This window comes from Protopterus annectens, chromosome 5.part0 (assembly GCF_019279795.1).
Source record: "Protopterus annectens isolate FY-2018-M chromosome 5.part0, PAN1.0, whole genome shotgun sequence".
Taxonomy (NCBI): domain Eukaryota; kingdom Metazoa; phylum Chordata; order Ceratodontiformes; family Protopteridae; genus Protopterus; species Protopterus annectens.
In genome coordinates this window covers 278,813,217-278,833,340 of record NC_056735.1, presented here as the reverse complement: position 1 = coordinate 278,833,340, position 20,124 = coordinate 278,813,217, and the positions used below count along the sequence as shown (strand labels likewise).

At 38.9% G+C, this 20,124-nt stretch overlaps 1 protein-coding gene across 1 annotated transcript in view; it reads left to right on the top strand.

Moving 5' to 3' along the window:
* LOC122802152 (putative protein TPRXL) overlaps positions 1-20,124 on the top strand; it is a 992,304-nt gene that overhangs the window by 390,813 nt on the left and 581,367 nt on the right. The window contains exons 6-7 of the mRNA XM_044071829.1: positions 7,434-7,481; positions 14,263-14,316. Of these exons, the coding sequence (XP_043927764.1) occupies positions 7,434-7,481; positions 14,263-14,316 (102 nt within the window). The remainder of the gene's footprint in view (positions 1-7,433; positions 7,482-14,262; positions 14,317-20,124) is intronic.

Sequence of the window (20,124 nt, the reverse complement as noted above, 5' to 3'; positions counted from 1 at the left end):
CTTTCTTGGAGCCTTGTTGTATGCTTCCTCTAAATCTAGAAATTCCCAGATGGAATCTTACATTAATTCCCAGATGGAATCTTACATTACTTCCAACTTCTTCTATGCTATGTCTCGCACTGCAGACATCATGTCAGTTGTGCTGCATTATGGTCTGAATCCAGACTGCACATCTCCCATGTTATTCTCTGCTGCTCTCTCTAGTCATTTATCATTGACCCACTTTTATGCACTGTGACAGAAGTTTGAAACCTCTGTATTTTCCAGAGATGTTAAATGTCCCCTCTGTTCTTGTTCATTGGTAGCCTTCATAACAATCTTCTTGTCTATTAATTTTCAAGCATCAGCTACATAGGTTTCTCTTCAACCTTCTGGCCATTAACACTTGAGTTGGTGAGAGAGAGAGAGAGACTTCCTGCATAGGAGTATTCTTATTTTCCAAAAGTGAGATGACAGCCGTTAACGTTTTTGCTACAGCTCACTCTTGTCATTTTTTTTCTCTGCTTAGGCATCTCTGTTCAGTTGATTACAGTTCGACACTTGTAACAAAAGCTTGAACATCCACTCATGTACATAGGTTCATAGGTGTTTACAGGCTAACAAACACAAGGGGCCATTTTAAGCCTAGCCATGCATCCCAAATGTCTGACAAGTTTTAATACCCTTGATAAGGGTAAGCAGGGGCGTGGAAGATTAAACATTTACAAGTAGGGGCCTTGGAGATAAACCATTTACAGGTTGCCTGTGTCCATTAGATACATAGGTGCCAAGCCAGAAATGAATTTCCTGCTCCCATCCAATTGTCCAAGTTGCACTTGAATTAAGAAGGAACTCTTCTTCACATGGATGGGAAGCCTGTTCCAGAGACATGGGAGTCTCTGGGATACATACTTGTCTCTCCAGCAGGTCCTATTTAAGGTGATCCACACAGCCTATCTAGACCTTGCCAAGGCCTTTGACACCATCCCCCACTCTGGAATCATAGATAAACTTACTAAGCTGGGCATTAATCCCTACATCACCCAATGGGTTGCCGTCACCCAATGGGTTGCTAACTGGCTTACTTATAGAACCCACACTGTAAAAGTAGCCGACTCCAAATCCATCTCCAGACAAGTGACAAGTGGAGTACCTCAGGGTTCAGTCCTGGGACCGCTCTTGTTTGGCATCTACTTCTCTGAAGTACAGGCCAACACTAAGGGACTCTGGCTAACAAAGTTCGCAGATGACTGCAAACTGGGAGCCATTATTGAATCCCCAAATGATGTGGATACTCTACAAAAGGGCCTTACAGAAACAGATGCTTGGTGCCAGAGCCATGGGCTCAAGCTCAATGCCAAGAAATGTATAGTTATCCCCTTTGGGAAAAAATATGTACCTGTGAATTACCATATAGGTGGCAGTACACTAAACACCGAAAGTGTGATAAGAGACTTAGGGACACAGGTGGACAGTGGTCTCACCTTTGATAACCACATCGCCACAACATTCAGGAAATCCTTCTATGTGGCACACCTCATCACTAAGGGCTTTTCATCCAGAAAAAAGGAGGTCATTGTCCCACTGTACTCATCCCTCATTAGACCCATTATAGAATACAAAGTCCCGTTTGGTATGTACCTCTCAAGACATCTGCAACAACTGGAAAGGCCGCAGAAATACCTCACTAAAAGAATCACAGGCCTAAAGCAGATGCCCTACGCTGACCGCCTTAAAAAAACTCCAGCCATACTCTGTCGCATATCGTCTACTCAGAGGCGATCTCTGCTTAACATACAAGGCCATGTCAAACCCAGAGCTGTTGGATATGCTACACTTAAAGAAATCCCAATCCCTCAGAGCCACACGTTCCAGGGATCTAAACCTTGTCATCACAATAAACAAAACATGCTGGAGGGATAGTTTCCTTACCCAGGGACTCCCCAGACTCTGGAATAGATTGGCCTCTTCAAAAGGAACCTTGACGATTGGATGGGAGAAAGGAATTTCACCCCAGGAATCACATCAGTCGCCATGCTAGACATGGGTCCAGGGAAGTAAATAGTGTGGGAAGAAATAGCCAGGGAATTGTTATGGCTAGGCTTGTATAGGCCATAGGGCTGATAGTTTAGTACCAACCTATAAATCACAGGCAAGGATTAATAATTTAGAACAGGTAATTCTGGTGCTGTTTGTTTTGCTAATATGCAGGAGGTCCATCAGAGTGGGATCTGACAATGTCCTACTGTATATACCAGGCATAAATCTCCCCTCAACAAGCCTGTTGGAGACAGAATACAGGGATAGGGCCTTGAGGCAGTCTGCAGAGGACATTTTACTTATGCCCTGTATTCTTTTTGTGAGGAACCTCTATCAGTGTTCTATACATTGGATATGCCTGATTAGGTACATATCAAAGGGGGCATTGTACTCAATGATAGGTCTGATAAATGCCAAATACAGTGGAGCAGTGACTTCCTTGGACCTAGATACCACTGTAGGAGATAGAATACAGGGACAGGGCCTTGAGATAGTCTGCATAGGACATTTTACTTACACCCTGTATCCTTTTTGTGAGGAACCTCTGTGGAAACTCCATTTATTGGATATGCCTGGTTAGGTACAATACCAAAGGGTGCATTGAACTCAATGATAGATCTGATGAATGATGAAATACAGTGGAACAATGACTTCCTTGGACCTAGATGCATACCTTTGTTTATAAGTTGCGCAACAATTGAATTATTTCCTCACTACTGTAGACCTGTAATGGTCAAAGGCTGAATTACTTGTCTATGTGTGCCTCCAAGTCCCTGACTAGTGGGTCAGCTTTAAAGGGTGTGCTGTCAATATGATGGTTGCCAGGGGTGGATGACTTCCCAAAGGATACTATTATGCATTTCCTGGCATTTGGTTTTAGTCTATGGATCTGACACCAGTTGTTTCTCTGTGTCAGCCCTTCCTGGAGAACCTTAGTGTCAGTGTGGGGTTCAATGACAGCTCTAATTTGCAATCGTCTGTAAATTTAGTCAGTCAGAGATCATTGACATTGGCTTTGACTTCAGAGAAGTAAATGCCAAAAAGGAGCGGTCCAATGACTGCTCAATGAGGTACTTCACTTGTGACTGGCCCCTTTGTAGAGGTGAATTCCCCAGTTTTAACTTCCTGGGTCCTGTTTGTGAGCCAGTTGGCTATCTTTTGGGTGACATGTGGGTTTTTACCTAACTTCCTGAGGTTTTTCAACAGTGCCTGTGTGGGAAATTGTGTCCAATGCCTTGGCCAGGTCAAGATAGGCAGTTTGAACCATTTTGCCTCATCCATTGCCTTGGTGACCTTCTCAAAGAAGTCCACCAGGTTGAGTAGACATGACCTGTCCTTAATGAAGCCAAACTGGGTTGGGTCCAGTGTCTGGAGGTTTAGTATATCATTACTGATCATTTCCATGATAATTATTTCCATGGCTTTGCATATAAGACTAGCAAGGCTTATGGATCTGTAGTTTCCAGGGTCTATAGATGGCCCATCTTTGTGCAGAGGATGACTGCTGCTGTTCTCCATTCAGGAGGCATGAAACCTGTTTGGTTGCTACAGTTAAATAGAAATTCCAGAGGGTTTGATAGGTCATGTTTCATGCTGTTTAGAAGTCATCCTGGGATATTGTCTGGGCTCATTGATGTAATGTTCTTGGCCATAGAGAGAGCATTATGGACCTGTTCCCTAGTGATAGCAGGGGAGGTTATATTTGATGGTATTTCCTGAGAGAAGCTTGATGGGGAGAGAGGGGTAAAGTTGGAGCTGAATTTGTTGGCCAGTAGGTTTGCTATATCTTCTGGCTCAGTATAGGTGGCTCCATTTACAATTAGCTCTGCACACAATTGTGTATTGCCTTTGAGGTTGCGGACATAGCTAAAGAATGCCTCGTGGTTGTCATTGACTTGGGAAGCCAAATTTACCTCAAATGTGGCTTTGGTAGACTTTATTTTCCTCTTGAGTTGTTTGTTTAATTTGATGAGAGTTCTTTTATCCTGCTTGGGTGCTGCAGCTCCTAATTTTAGCCTTGATTTTCTTCCTTCTGTTACACAGCCTATTGATTTTGTGATTCTACCAATGTGGCTTGTTTTTTGAGTTAATTTTGTATTTCTTCCCGGTGGGTACAGCTGCCCCTATGCAACTATTAACATGCTTGTACAGGGGTTTCTGTGAACAGTTCTACATAGTCAGCAGTGTTCTCAGGGTTTATGGGGGCTTCACATTTTGCCAGGTTATCACTTAGTAGCAGGAAGTTAGCCTTAGAATAGTTCCTGAATATTCCAGGGTTAGTTGGCGGGGGGGGTCCAGGTTTTATTTTTACTTCAAGGGAGATCATTTTGTTGTCTGACCTTACCAGAGAAGACATTACACTAGGGGGTATACAGCACTGTCCCATATTAGTCAGGACGAGATCCAGCATGGTTGCATGCCTGGTTGATGTATTGACAACCTAGTCCAGGGAGTTTGTGTTAACAAAATCCAGGAATATATGTGCCTGTACATTTTTTGTCATATAGGATTCCCAGTTAATAGTGGGGTAATTAAAGTCACCCATGAATATGGTATTGGGTTAGATGGTGAGTGTTTCTAATCAGTTTAAATACATGATATGGGTTTCCTAGGTCATAGAGGGGGACCTATAGCTCATAAGGAAGTGGTATTGGATTTTGCCTATGGAAATTTGAACATGGAGTAGCTCAAGTGCATTTTCCAGTTTGACCAGCCTTGAGGTACATTTATTTTTGATGTAAATCGAGACACCTCCACCTTTAGTCCCTGTCTATGTAGTAGCTGGTCTAAAGGTGTAAAAGGCATTATAACCTTGCACTGTCTGTGGCTTTAAACCATGTCTCACTGACCGCACAGACTTCAGCATTCTCTAGGGTGAGGAGAGCTTCTAGGGAGTGGAGTTTTTTGTTTAGACTCCTAGCATTGAATGGTAATACCTTTAGATTTTCTCAGTTTTGATTTTCAGAAGTACTCTCAGTTTGGCATTGCCTAAAAAAGCACTATGGGGATGACAAAGTTTTAGCAAATATTCAAAAGCCTAGAGGTGAGAGGTGTAGACCATCCCTGACAAAGCAGTGTGGTCTGTTGATCATCTCCTTCTATGCTGACAGATATTGCACCCCCTTAGAATGGCAACAGAAACTAAGCCAATTATTAAAGTAATTCATCTTTTGTTCGTATTGTGGCATCATCCTTAGAGAAGGTTAAATGCTGCTCAATGCTAGGCTTATACCAGCCTGGGACACACATTCTGAGAGCTCTTTGATATCTCTCTTCATATAGTCTAGGGAGGTATGTCTCAGGTCATTTACACCCACGTGGACTATGACTGAGGGTAATTTACACCCACATGGATTATGACTGAATTCCTGAAACGTGTAATTCAGACCATTGGTAGATATGACAACATCAGGAATTTTACCTTGGGACTATAGACTTTAATGTACTAATCACACCTGCACTTATTGTGCCTGATAGTTTTATTATTTCAGGTGAATTTCAAATACTCTGCCTATGTAAAGTACATGGCTAGTTTAAATAGGAACAGGTCTGTACTCCTGTTCCTACATAGACAGCTTGATACGGGCTGGATATAATTTTTCCACTGGATTGTTGTAGGTATAATGCACATGACATGGATGTATATAATAATGAGTCAACAATCCTGGCCAGTACATTATATTTCTTGCTCTTTCTCTTATTACTGTTTCTAGATGTGACTCATACATCCTGTAAAGCATTTGCCTTTTGCATTGACTCTGACCTGTTATTTTCCTTAACAGTTAAGAATCCTATTTCTTGATAGTTACACCACTGACTTAATGCTTCTGATGCATTCTGTTATGTCACTGTGTATCAGCTCTTTTCATGTGAGTAGTAGCAATAAATAGTTCATTTTCACATCCATCCACAACTACCTTTCCATTTTCGCACATGAGGTCAGGGTGTCACTTCAACAGTGAGAGTCATCTAGAGCCAAGGTTCACACTGCCTGATGGTTAACACTGCCCCGGAGGATAAAAATCCAGATAACTAAGATTCAAAATGGAAAACACTCTAAATGTTCACATCTCTTCAAAACTATGTAGTCTCTGAATGAACTTGTCTTGCGTTTACTCTGTCTACATGAATTGAATTTCAGCTACATCATATTTGTGTACATCATGGCTTTCTTTCTTTCTTGTCTTCATTATTGTTACAATGCATTGTCACTTAATTTATCATTATTTTTTGTTTGATTCATATTTGTCTTGTGCATTTATGCTTTTTTTCAGTGAATACTTTTAAGCATGTAATTGTAAATTGTTTTGCTCTAGCTAGGCCTACAACTTTTGATAAGGTCAAGTCTGTTTCCTTAATAGCTTGCCCCTTGTTTGGTCATTTCTTATTCCAAATTCTTTCTTTTTAACGGATCATGCTACTCATCAAATTATCAGTCTTTGTCTCAGTTCTTCTGTTTAGTAGCTTAAGCATCTGTATTCTTTATAATAACTTCTGCCCTTGAAATTACAAATGGCAAATTACTCACACAATCTAAAGTAAGATAACTTCAGCACATGAGGGGGGTGAGAGTTTTGGATAACCCCTGGAGTTCCAGCCAACATAGATGATGCTGCCAGCTATCTGGCTTCACTCTGTGTGTCCTTACTGAACAACCAGTGATGGCCTTAGCTGGGGATGAGAGTAATGCCACTGGTTACCAAGGATTTCTCAGTTCACTTCCCTCCCATCGGTTGGTACCAGAAGATGGTAGAAGTAATTGGAGAGCACTGAGCAGCTGATAGTCAAGCTGGGGAATCCAAAAATAATTAGAGAGGCAAAGATTTCTACAAAGTTGCCTTGCAGTGATATAATTGTCAGTAGTTCTATCTAAAGTATTTTTTCAATAATAATTATACTTCTGTTCTTCCAAAGACTTATGAAAACAAATATATTTTCACTTATTCAAGTATTTTTCTCCAGTGTGACACCATGTAACACTATGTTGTTTGCTTGGATGCTCAATTAATAACAGATACCTTGGAGAAGAGCTTTGTGAATCTGTGAGATTTGTATTCATGGTGCTTTCTAGAAGTGTATACTACAGAGCATACAACTTTCTTATAGCTAGGTATTAACACTTAAAACTGTATAACAATTTTGTGGTCATCAGAATTCATAGGTACAGATGAAGATCCCCATTTAATAAAAAAGGTTGCTTCAGATAATTTAAAATTCTTGTAAAGCTAAAACATGGTCCACTTGTAAATGAGCATGTGGCATGTAAATAAATACTAAAGGAAGTAAGTGATTCATTTCCCGGAGGATAAGTATGGGTGAAGTAGTTTCAAGCTTTCATTATTAAAAGATGAAAATACTTCTAAGAAATTGTTTTTAATTCTTATCATCTTATATGAAACAACTTTATTTTTCAGATAATGCACCTGATGATGGGTCCACCACCACCCATCCTCCAAATGCAGGTAAGAGCATAGATTATTTGTCAGGTAGCTATCTAATCAGAGTCTCATGCTAGCTATTTATTTATTTTTTAATTATTTAATTATTTAACATTTATTAACCAGGAAAGTCTGACTTGGAACAAAGCCAATTTTCAGCGGAGGCCCGGGGAGAAATGCTTCAGACCCATGTTTTTATAACATGGGAGGAAACCGGAGCACCTGGAGAAAACCCACACAAATGCAGGGAGGACATGCATACTCCACACAGAAGGCACCTCAGCCGAGAATCAAACCAGAGAACCTGTTGCTGTGAAGTGACAATGCTACTGTTGCACCATTGCACCGTCCAAGTCTAAAAGTTTAGACAGTACATGATTGCTTAAAATAATGTCCATGAGATCTACTAAGTCACCTAAATATTGCACCTGTTTTTAAATTTTACCAAGAAGATAAAATTTATTTATTTATTCATTCATTTAACATTTGTTTACCGGGGAAAGTCTCACTTGGAATGAGACACTTTTCAGCAGAGGCTCAGGGAGAAATGCTCCAGATATGTCTTTGTAATATGGGAGGAAACCGGAGCACCCGGAGGAAACCTGAGGACATGCAGACTCTACACAGAAGGCACCCCAGCTGAAAATTGAATCAGAGAACCTCTTGCTGTGAGGTGACAATGCAAAACACTGCACCACTGTGCCATCCATAGACAATTTCCTTAGTTTATAGAGGTGATGTTTGCATTCACATTCGAGTCACTCTTGCAGAAAAATAATTTGCAGTACTCTCAAGCTTAGTTTAATGTCCACTAAAAAATGTTGTTTTGCTTCTAGATTAAAAGGGAAAAACGAGTACATGCTATATAACAGAATATGCTGCATTTTATTGAGTTTCTGTAAAGTTAGTAGTTTCCTCTGTAATTAACAAATTTCATTAAATCCCTTTTTTTCTGGAAACATTTGCAAGTCTGTGAATGCTTATATGTCCTTAATTGCTATAAAAAGCCAGTGTGCATCAAGATTCAAGAGACTAATGGAATAATGTATATAAAAACTAAGAAAATATACCAAAAAAAGGGAGTTCATAACTAGAAAGTGGTATACTGGGAAAATAACCAATAAGGGCACTCTAGGAGCTAATCAAAAGAAGGATTGCAGAGAGAATGAGCCTGAATATGAAAACTTAAGTAGAGGCCACCCAGTGAACAAAGATCTAATGATAAGGCTGCCAGTAATAAACTAAAGGGGTCGAGTGAAAATTACCAGTCAGAAGGCAGAAATGGGATTCAGCCAACAGGGGCTATGCATATTGAGCCAGCATCTGACTAGTAGTAGAGGAGTGGGGGAGTGTGCATTGAGCTCAATGTGGACAATTATGTTGGGAGTAGACTGAGAGACTTGCTCTTCCCTTCAGAGCACACAAGGACCAGCAGTACCCATTTCACCAAAATGAAAAAGTTCAAAAGAGCAAGCTATGCAGTAAGGCTGTCGGTCTTTCTTAAGATGGGAAATAGTACTGCTAGAAAAATGATATATAAGGCTGTAATTAATAGGATGAGTTTTGGGGAGAGCCTGTATGAACTGAGGGACCGGCCAGACTTGAAATTTGAGGAAAGAACAGCAGTAATGAACTCTGGGTGAAATGATTCTTGTGATTCAGTTTGTAATGAGGAATGGTAGCACTGTAATGTGGGGTTGTCCTGCTGTGCTTATGTACAACATGCCATACCAGAGGTAATTACTGTAAGGGTAGGCATCAGCTGATTCAGTCAGAATCAAGTATGCATTTGTTTCTCACAGTTGTTTTGCATTATGCTGTTGTGAATAAATTAAGATAACTTTGAGCTTGTGGCACGAACTGTTTGTTTTTCTGCTTATACTTTCTGGCTTATTCAGATTTCTGACTCGTGTTATTTATTTGTTCTACCTTCTATTTGTTTTTTAAATACCAGAGTCAACATGAGTCTCTTGAATAATCTTCCATATACTGGTAAGGTGTGTTACAGGTCAGTTAAGGACATTCAGGATTACACAGGATCTGCTATAATTTTGCACGTATATAGTTGCCCAAGAAAATTATGGGTTGGATTCATTTTTTGTTCTTTCTAGTCACCGAAAGATTACACTAAGTGTACATGTCTGCACTTTCTAGTTTAATTATGAGTCCCTGTCAGTATTTAAAGATGCAAGAATATCAGTAGGAAAATTAAAGTTAAGAGGAAGAAGGTGCGAGTTATGCCTGTGTTGTCTGTTCACTCAGAACAGTGTACACTTAGTATACGCTGAGTGAAGGCTTTACTGAATCTGGCCCTATAATGAAATCATGGTAGAACCTGGACATTACACTTAAAAATCATAGGTATAGTTCTCAGATTTCATCTCACAAAAGTGGCATTTCATTTTTAAAAAACATAAATCAGTGGTACTGCTTATGGTAAGGAACTTCTTTTGGTCATATTTTTCATTCACTTCAGCTATTTTGCTGTAGTATGGCCTTTTTCATTTGGCCTTATGATTTTCACTGTAGCTAGTATTATCTTGCTAAAATTATCTGTTTTTGTTTGTCTTAACAAATTTTTTTTCCACTTGATTCATAATTCTCTTCTGGTTACTAAGAAGGTAGACTGTTTCACTGACGTGTGTTTACTACTACAATTAATTCAGTTTTTATCAATATTTGCCCTCTCCCTTTTCACTGCGTATTTAATTATTATTATGTAAGGTCTTTGATATTATTAGTTTTGATGTTTGCTAGTGTAATGCCAGTAAATCCCAAACTGGAGCATCTGAGTATTGGAAAAATATGTGATTGTCATGCAATTTGGCATTTTTAGACCAGAGCACTCATTCGCCACGTGTATGGCTTTACATATTTACTGCTTATAATATTCTTGGTGTATTTTATTGAGTCTTCTGTACATAGTATCTGCTTTAATTTTGCATATATATATATATATATATATATATATATATATATAGCTGTACAAGCAAATTATGATGTAATCATAGTAAAGAATGCAACTACCACTTCAAAATCATGGATCTAATTCCTGGATTTCGATTGATTAAAGTGGAATCTTTTTTTTTTTTTGATAGTATTACTGCTTATGGTAAGGAAGGTATTTTTGGGTTTTGCCTCTTTTGGTCATGTGTATCTTTGTAGACAGATTTTTATCACTAGCAGGAGATATTGAATCTTTAGAAAAACTTTGGCAATAGGACATTTTTTGTGTTGGACATCGGGGTACCCTTTGGTGTTGAGTTATGCCTTTTGTTATACTCTTAGAGGATCACCATGTTTTTCTCCCATTTTTCTGCATCTTATAGTATTACAGAGCATTTCCATGGTTTCCATTGGCATCTGTGGGGCAGATATCTAGATGCTTCACTGGTCCACATGTGGATGCTGCTCTGTAAAGCCAGAACTGTCAAGGAGAATTTGGGAATCATTTCCAACCTGTTGCACACCTGTCATCTAGCACTCACAATAGAATCCTGGTTAGATAGTACTTTCAGTCCAGCTTTAGCAGCTCTTCTGTTTTGGGCCCTCCAACATATAGTATTGAAGTCATGCTTTGATTTGATCGGAATGGAGGTGACATTTTTTAACTCTTGTGGAAAGTGAAACAGGTGTTAAGTGACTTATTCATCTTCTTTGAGTGCGTCAGAGCTATAGTAGAAAACCATGGATATTTCTTGTTTACTGTGCACCAGGTGTTTATGATGATTCCCCGGAGGTCGTGAATTTCCTTGCACACCAGCGTTAAGCTCAGACTCATTTGCATGACCTCATTATCATAATTGATTAGGAGACCTCAAGCTCTGTAAGAGAGTTACCATGTATTATAGAGGGATTCAGGCTTGCTCTTGCTATATTACCGCTGTTATGTTTTGTTAGGGACATGCATGAGACGTGACATTCCAGCTCCATGTGGTGACCATTGACGTTGTGGTGGAGCCGATGTCTCTGTCTGACTACTACCTGGCTCAGCTCCTCATGGTAACTCCAACCACCTAAGAAGTGTTGCAGTTTAGGAGCTATACTGGGGCTACGTCTGAAGCCTTCTTCTGCAACAGATCCCTGAGGAAACTTGTCACTGCCTGTAATCCATCTTTGACTTCTTCCATGGGTCTTACTTCTTCACACCATGTAAATTTGGTCACATAGTAGCCTGTGATCCACAGTGTAGGTCTGGAATTCTGATCTCTTCATAGAACTGAATGAAAGCTCAAGCAGTCATAACATCACACATACATCCCATGGAGGATATGTTTACATTGAATCTGCATTACAACATTTACAAGATGGAGGCATCCATAAGGAGGCTGCTTTTTTGTACAAGGAGTTCTGTGCTGCAGCTATCCAAATGTTTTCTCTCAGTGGCAGAGAAGCTGAGCAATCCAGTGTGAATCTCCACTCAAAAGGCATTGTTCTTTGAAGAATGTGAGCTCATTATTGCATTCTTCTCAGCTATTCTTGCCACCCTCAAGGTGAGTGTGGCACTGGGTAAACTTCCTGGAAAGGACAGTGGCCAGCATGATGCCCCCTTGGGTTGTAGAAGAATTTTTGCCAAGTTTCTTTGATTTAATTGGCCTAACTTCAGATTTGATATCTACATCCTGTGGTCTTAACCCTTGCCTAACCCAGTTTGTAATGTCTTGTCTAGAAGATTTGAGTCTGGTACTACAAACATTTATTAAATTCTCTTTTGAATGTGGTTGTCTTTTTGTCTTGTTTGAAAAGAAACTTTAATGAAATTTACTGTTAACAAAACAGAGCAGATAGTTTATCTCAGGACTCCAATATGGACATTGGTAGGGTTAATACAGTGTTCTAAGGGTGATTGGATCCACTTGCCAGATCAAATAGGAAGTCTAGTTTCAGTCACTAGATAGCTGTCTGATGTAAAAGTTCCAGCCTGTTCTTAACTATGTACCGAAAAAGAGTTTCTTAAAGTACACAGAGGTGGTTGAACTATCACTGTTTGAGGACTCTAACCAGATTCTTTCCTACTTGGAGGAATGAAGGCAATGTACCTTCTCTAGTTCTTTTTTCATTGTGTGTGTGTGTGTGTGTGTGTGTGTGTGTGTGTGTGTGTGTGTGTGTGTGTGTTTTCTAACCAGCCATCATACCTCTCAATCTCTTAGATCAAGAAATCTGGACAAAGCCATGAGTAATGGGGGGACAAAGGACCAAAAATATGGACACTTTTTAAATACTGCTCTTATAAAGTTAGAAAGTTGATAGAATAACAGGATTTGCATTAACATGCATTTTGTGATGGGTCTGAAGTCTGACACTCAATTGTCTGCCATTATTTTCTGCCTTCAGCCCTCAATGATATGCCAGTGATTTGCCAGGAAACCACAATTTTATGAGAAACAGATCAAAAATATGATGGTGCCTTCCGTGGAAGGTTGGGCGCCTGGCTGGCAACTTGACACCATAAAACTCCACTGCCAATCATAAGCAGACAGGTGATCTGCTGTGGTGACCCCTAACCGAGAAAAGCCAAAAGAAGAAGAAGATGATCAAAAATATGATGCAAAAGATTGGACATTCTGTGAAAATTTGTAGAGCTGAGAAGTATGCCAGCCAGTACTTTGGCATCTACACATTCAACAGGTGCTTTTGCTTAATTTGGATTAGTTTATTTGTATGTCATGTGTGTTTTTTATTATGATCATGTAATAAGGACATTTTCTTGAAACCAAACATGATTTAAAGGACGACTTTACCCAGAAAGTGAAAAAGTGGATAAGTATTAATATCATGATCTTTTATGGACTACAAACCTCTCAGTATCATTCTTGGGTGCTAATTATTTTTTAAATTGTTATTTTATTTATTTAACATTTGTTAACTGGGAAAGTCCGACATGGAACAAAGCCAATTTTCAGCGGAGGCCTGGGGAGAAATGCTCTGGATTCATGTCTTTCTAACATGGGAGGAAACCGGAGCACCCAGAGGAAACCCACATGAACACAGGAAGGACATGCAGACTCCACACAGTAGGCACCCCAGCTGAGAATCGAACCAGCGAACCTCTTGCTGTGAGGTGACAACACTACCATTGCACCACTGTGTTCACAAATGTCTTGATGGAAGCTACAGTAATTGCTTGATTTTCCTTTTTTCAATCTGTACTCATTTGTTTCAGAATACACTTTGGGTTCCCATAATGACTAAAATATTCAAATTTATGGTGCTTAGCAGTGACAGTGCAATGAATCACTGGCTTCTTAGGCTATTTCTAGAGACATTTACAGTATTTTTATTTTCACTGAAACACTTGTTAGCCTTGTTAACCATAAACTGCTAAAATTCATTTTATCCTAAAATTAAACCATCCTCCAAAGTTGCTAAGTTACCATTTTTATTTCAGACAATTCTCACCTCTTAGTAACTTTTATCATTGTCTCCAGAATGTTGCTAAGATATGAAGTTGCCTCTTATTTCCATACCAGACCTGCTCATTCATCTCCGATTAGCAGTACCCAATTCAGAAACCTGTCTAGACAGTGACCCAAATATGTCATGCAAATTGAGATATTTTTAGAAAAACAACCTAAGATTTCATTAGAGAAAAAAACTGGTGAGGTGTTTGTTGCTAACCGCGAATTGAAATGGATGAATTAAGTAGTCAATACTTTTTAGTGCTTTACTAAATAAAGTTGATTTCTTGGGGGAAAATCTTGGGAAAGGTAAAGTGGGAGGAATTGTTAAATTATGAGAGTTATTATGAGAGTGATGACAGTTATATTGCACTGATTATTATTTTAATTTACTTTTTTTCTTTCAGTTGCTACATCTAATGTTATCCAAAACTCTACAGCCAACCAACCTCTCAGTGCAGGTAAGAGTATGAATTTAATTTGACAGATATTTGTGAAAGCAAAGGTCTTGACATTTTATTTGAAATTTACATTAGTTTTAAACTTTCCTCCCAGTTCTGTTTGATGAACTTGAATTTACTGTAAAATATCCTTGCTAATGCTTATTTTAAACCATTTAAATAATTGGTTTGACTAGGGGCATACTACTTGGTTGTTTGTGTATTCATTGCTCAGGCTTAGGACCTATGTGTATGTTTTTTTTTTATTTTATTTTATTTTTAAATTATGCTGAATTTGAAGAGCTGTAAAATAAACTGGCCAAGAAATGGTGATGTGATATTTTCTTACAATGAAACTTGACTGTGCTGTGAAACTGCCTGCCACTCTCTTTTTCAAAACCATTTTAGTAGCTAATCTAATTGTAGTCTGTGTGTGTGTGTGTGTGTGTGTGTGTGTGTGTGTGTGTGTGTGTGTGTGTGTGTGTGTGTGTGTGTGTATATGTGTGTCTGTGTATATGTGATGGTAATTCATTTTGCAGGACCATGTTTTCTACCCAGCCAGTAGTTTGGTTATCTGTACATTCACGAGGTGCTATTGCTTAGTATGGATTAGTTTATTTGTATGTCATGTGCTTTATTTATTATGATTAAGTAATAAGAACATTTTCTTGGAACAAAACCTGGTTTAAATGATGACTTTACCAAGTGTCTCCCATAGACCTTTTTTAGGCAATGCCAAATTAACAAACCATCCAATATAGCAAAATCTACCTAGAGCAATCTAAGGGCATTAATGATCAATGCCAGGAGATTGACTTCCACACATTTAGAGCAGCAACTGCATAGGCAGGGATTAAAAGTGGAAGTGTCTCAGTCTGCATAAATAACAAGCATGCTTCGAGGTTCATTATAAAAAACAACACACTGAAGTTTCTCCTTGTCCAAATTACCATTGAGAAGGTCCCATACCATATTCTATCAAGCTATAGGTTGCATTCCATGGCCTATGAAACCCATAGCACATACTTAGACCTACTGGAGACACTCACCATTCAATCAAATACCATATTTATGGGTGATTTAACTACCACTCTATCGACTGGGAATCCTAAATTATCTAAATTTGCAGGTACAGGGATTTCTGGACTTTAACACAAGCACATTGACCAGATAGTACATAAACATACTATAGAGGCACAATCATATTGGACCTGGTACTCACAATTATAGGAGAATACTGCTTTCCCCGCACTATGAGCTTCTTGGTGATGTCAGACCACATAACTGACTCCTTCAGGATAAAAGTCAGTTCTGTAACCCCAGTAAATCCTGTAACAGTGCAAGGTAAACTACCTGTTATTAAGTGATGGTGTGCCAAAATTTCAAGCCCCCTTAACCCAGATAACACAGCAGCCTAAGCAGAATTGCTCACAGAAACTCTGTACAACCATGTTAATAGTTAAATAGAGGCTGCTGTGTATACCAGATGTAAGCCCAAATCAAACTTAAAAAACAAAACACCAAAGCAGAATTCAACATTGAACCAGTTATTTTATACAATAAAAAAGTCATAGCTAAAATTAGAAAGTGCAACACCCAAAAAGGTAAAATCTCTCTCATCAATCTGAATAGACAACTAAAAGGGCTGATTTGTCCAAGAAAACCAGTTTTAAAGCAAAAGTAGCTTTACAGGCCAATGGCACCCATAAGGCCTTCTTTAGCTATGCCCGTGACCTTAAAGGTAACACTCAACAGTGTGCCGAACTGCTTGTAAATCTAACATATTCAATGAGTCAGAAGATATAGCAAATCTACTGGCCAACAAATTCAGCTGAAACTTCACCCCCCCAGCCACCAATCAAGAAATACCATCAAACTTAACCCCACCAACTTTCAATAGGGAAAAGGTCCTAAAAGTGTTCTCTAAGGCTATGAACACAGCCTCACTTGACTGTGATAATATCCCAGAATGCCTCCTAAATGGACACCACCTGCGCAAAGAGGTCAGTCACCAGCAGAGTCCCCCAGGGTGCTGTGCTGGGTCTGCTCCTCTTTGGTCTTGCCTTCCAAGGAGTAGATGCCAGTGTCATGGGCCTCCAACTGATGAGGTTTGCAGATGATTCCAAACTAGGATCAGTCACAGAGTAACCCAAGACACAAGCATGTTAAAGGAATGTCTAGCACAGACAAAGAAGTGGTACCAAAGCTATGGCTTAAAACTCAAATGCAAGAAATGCATAATAGTACTGTTTGGGAAGTCAGCCTCCTTGGGAAACAAGCTAATTGATAAAACACCTCTAAGAGGAGACCTAATAGTCAGGGACTTGGGGAAACGTATAGTTAGTAACCTAGTTTTTGAGCAACAAGTGTTCAAGAAAGTCATCATGTCATTGTATTTGGTCCTCGTCAGACCAATCATTGAGTATAATACTCCTGTTGCTATGTACCTGGTCAGGCATATGCAACAAGTGAAATGTCTGCAGATGTTCCTCGCAAAAGAACACAGGGCATAAACAAAATGTCCTGTGCAGATTGTCTCAAATCCCAGTCTTTATAAACTGCTTACAACACACTCTTGAGAGGTGATCTATGGCTGACACAGAAGGCATCCTTGGACCCTACTCTGATGGACGTTTTGCATATCTGCAAAATGAACCTCATCAGAAATAGTTAATCTTAGGACTTAAACTTTGCTTACAATATAACTAGTACATTTTGGAGGGACAGGTATGTTTCTCAGAAAATGTATATTACTATCCATGTGAAACAAAGCCTTTCCCTAACTTTATTCAAGTTTTACCTAAACCAGTGAATAGGAAATCGGATATTCATCCCTGTTCTGACACCTGTCTCTCTGATGGAAAGAGGCAGTAGTTAAATCATACCCTACCCAACATATACTACTTTAAAAAAACATTCTCTAAGGCATAATAAGTTATGGGAGACACTGGGTTGCATAGATGGGCTTATAAAAGCCCCAGTGGTAGTTAGCCTAGTACATACATACATATGAAACTAAGAACAGAGAGTGAAAAACTGCATAAATATGATTATCATGATCTTTTATGTACTGCTAACCTCTCAGCATCATTCTTAGGCGATGGGTATACCTCTCAACCTCTTATCACAAGAAATCTGGACAAAGCCAAAAATAATGGGAACCTGGACAAAAGCCAAAAATAAAGGGGGCAAAGGCAAAATATTGCTCTTTTATAAATTTTAAAATTTGCTAGAATAACAGGATTTATGTTAATGCATTTTCTGAAGGATATGACATTTGAACTTCAAGTGTATGTCATTATTTAGTGACTTAAATCCTCAACAGTTTGCCAGAAAAAAACATAAGTTTTATGAGGAACAGACCAAAAATATCTGTCAAAAATCTGGGCAGTTTAGAGGTATGATGATGAGTCTTTTTTAATTATTTGTAACGCAGATCTCCTGATGGAAGCTACAGTGGTGACTTGATTATGATTTTTCAGTCTGTACTCAATTCATGTACAATATATTTTGTGTTCTCATAATTTAACATGGTTGAAATACTAAAATTTATGCTGCATAGCAGCATACCTCGCAACTTCTTAATGCAGGAAATCTGGACAAAGCCTAAAATTAAAGGGGACAAAGGCCCAAAATAAGGACAGATTTTAAATATTGCTGTAATAAACTTAGAAAGTTCCAATAGAATACCATTTGTGTGTGTGTGTGTTAGCATGCATTTCTGAAGGACATGAAGTCAGAAATTCAAATATATGTCCTCATTTAGTGATTTCAATCCTCTATGATTTGCCAGAAAACCCCAAATTTTATGAAATATGAGGCAAAAATCTGGGCATTCTGTGAAAATCTGGGTAGTTGAGAGGTACAGTATGTTTAGCAGTGGCAGTCTAATGAATCATCAGTTTGTTAAACTATCTCTAGAGACAATGACGTTATTTTTTCACTGAAATACTTTAAACCTTGTTAACAATAAGCTGCTAAAAATCCTTTCATCCTAAAATTAAACCTTCCTCCAAACAAAGTAAATTACAGTTTTATGACTTCTGATTCTTAGTTCTTGTTAACTTTCATCATTGTCTCCAGAATGTTGCTAAGACATGAAGTTACCTCTTATTTCCATACCAGACCTACTTGTTCATTGGTGACTAGCAGTTAATAATTTAGAAACCTGTCCAGACAGACTTTCATCATCTTTTTAATACTGCTTGGACTAGTGACTCACATATGTCAAGCAAACTGAGAAATGCCTAGAAAAACAACTTAAGATTCATTTGAGAAAAAAATGGTGAGGTGTTTTCTGCTGACCACGAATAGAAACTGACAAATTAAATGGTCAGTACTTTTTAGCATTTTACTAAAACTTATTTTCTTTGGGGGGAAATCTTGAATGAAGTGGAGGAGGAGGAATGGCTAAATTGTCATTTAGCCAGATAAGAGAGTGATTGATGAAAATCACATTGCATTAAGACTTTAATTTCCTTTTTTTTTTTCCTTTTTTTTTTTAAGTTACTGTACCTAATGTTACCCAAAACTCTACTATCAAGTATTAGTGCAGGTACAAATGTGAATGTTGTTTGACAGATATTTGTGAAAGCAAAGGTTATTTCATTTTATTTGAAATGTACAACATTTTTGAACTTTCTACCAGTCTTCTTCAGTGAATTTGAATGTGTTGTAAAATTGCTTTGCTAATGTCTGTTTTTAAACCATTAAAATAATTGGTTTGACTATGGGCATACTATTTGGTTGCCTTACATATGTGCATTCATTGCTGAGACTAAGGACCTTCCTATATGTTTTTTTTTTCATTTAAATTTTAAATTATGCTGCATCTGAAAAGCTACACTCATGATGTAAAATATGTCTCTAGATGATTCAATTTTGTTGACTAATGTTGTCAAGTGGGCATGGTTATTTGCTGGTGATAAGTGGGTTGAGGACCCCAGCCTACTCCAACCTGTGCCAGGGACCCATGCTAATAGTGGGAAGTATCTGTGTACACCTATTGCCCAGTATGCACCCATTATAAAAACCAGCAGACCTGGGGTCAATAAGCTACTATCCAAATGGTGTCCACTTGCCCAGCCAGGGTTACCGGGGATAGCTCTCTTGAACGAAAGCTGGTGAACCTGCTAAACACGAACTAAGAATTGTTACATTCAGTGTAGGTTCACTTGCAGGATTCAGCTTGTAAGTAGATGATGGTAAGGAGGACCCTGGTCATCCCCTGTATCTAGGAAATAAGATGGAGTGCAGCAGAGCCACTTGGTTTAGAATCCAGAGTCTGTTACTCAGGAGGAGGAGGACAGGCTAGAAATGGTGTGGGAACTGTAGTGAGGAAAAGCCTTCTGAAGACAGTGGGGGATGTCATCAGAATTGGTGACAGACACATGACAATGAGTTCCCAATGTAAGGATAGGGCTGTATTCATAATATCAGCCTATGTCCCATGGCAGGGTTGTGATATTGATAAAAAAAGTGCATTCAGACAGCAGTTGCAGGACCTACTCGATAAAGCAGGACAACATGAATTGATGGTGATAATAGATAAACTGACTGTACATGTTGGGACAGATAGAATAGAGCATGAGGACTACCTGGGTCCACATGGGTGGGACAATGGAAATAAAAAAGGAGAGGTCATTCTAGACTTGTCAGGTAAATGGCTTGATGGTGACCAACTCATTGTTTAGTGAGAGGGACAGTCACAAGATCACTTGTAATAGTGACCAACATGCAGCTCAGGTAAACGTTCTCCTAGTAAGAAAAGAGCACTGGGGTCATCCCCAGTGAAACAGTTGGTCAACAGCATAAACACTAGTTTCCACA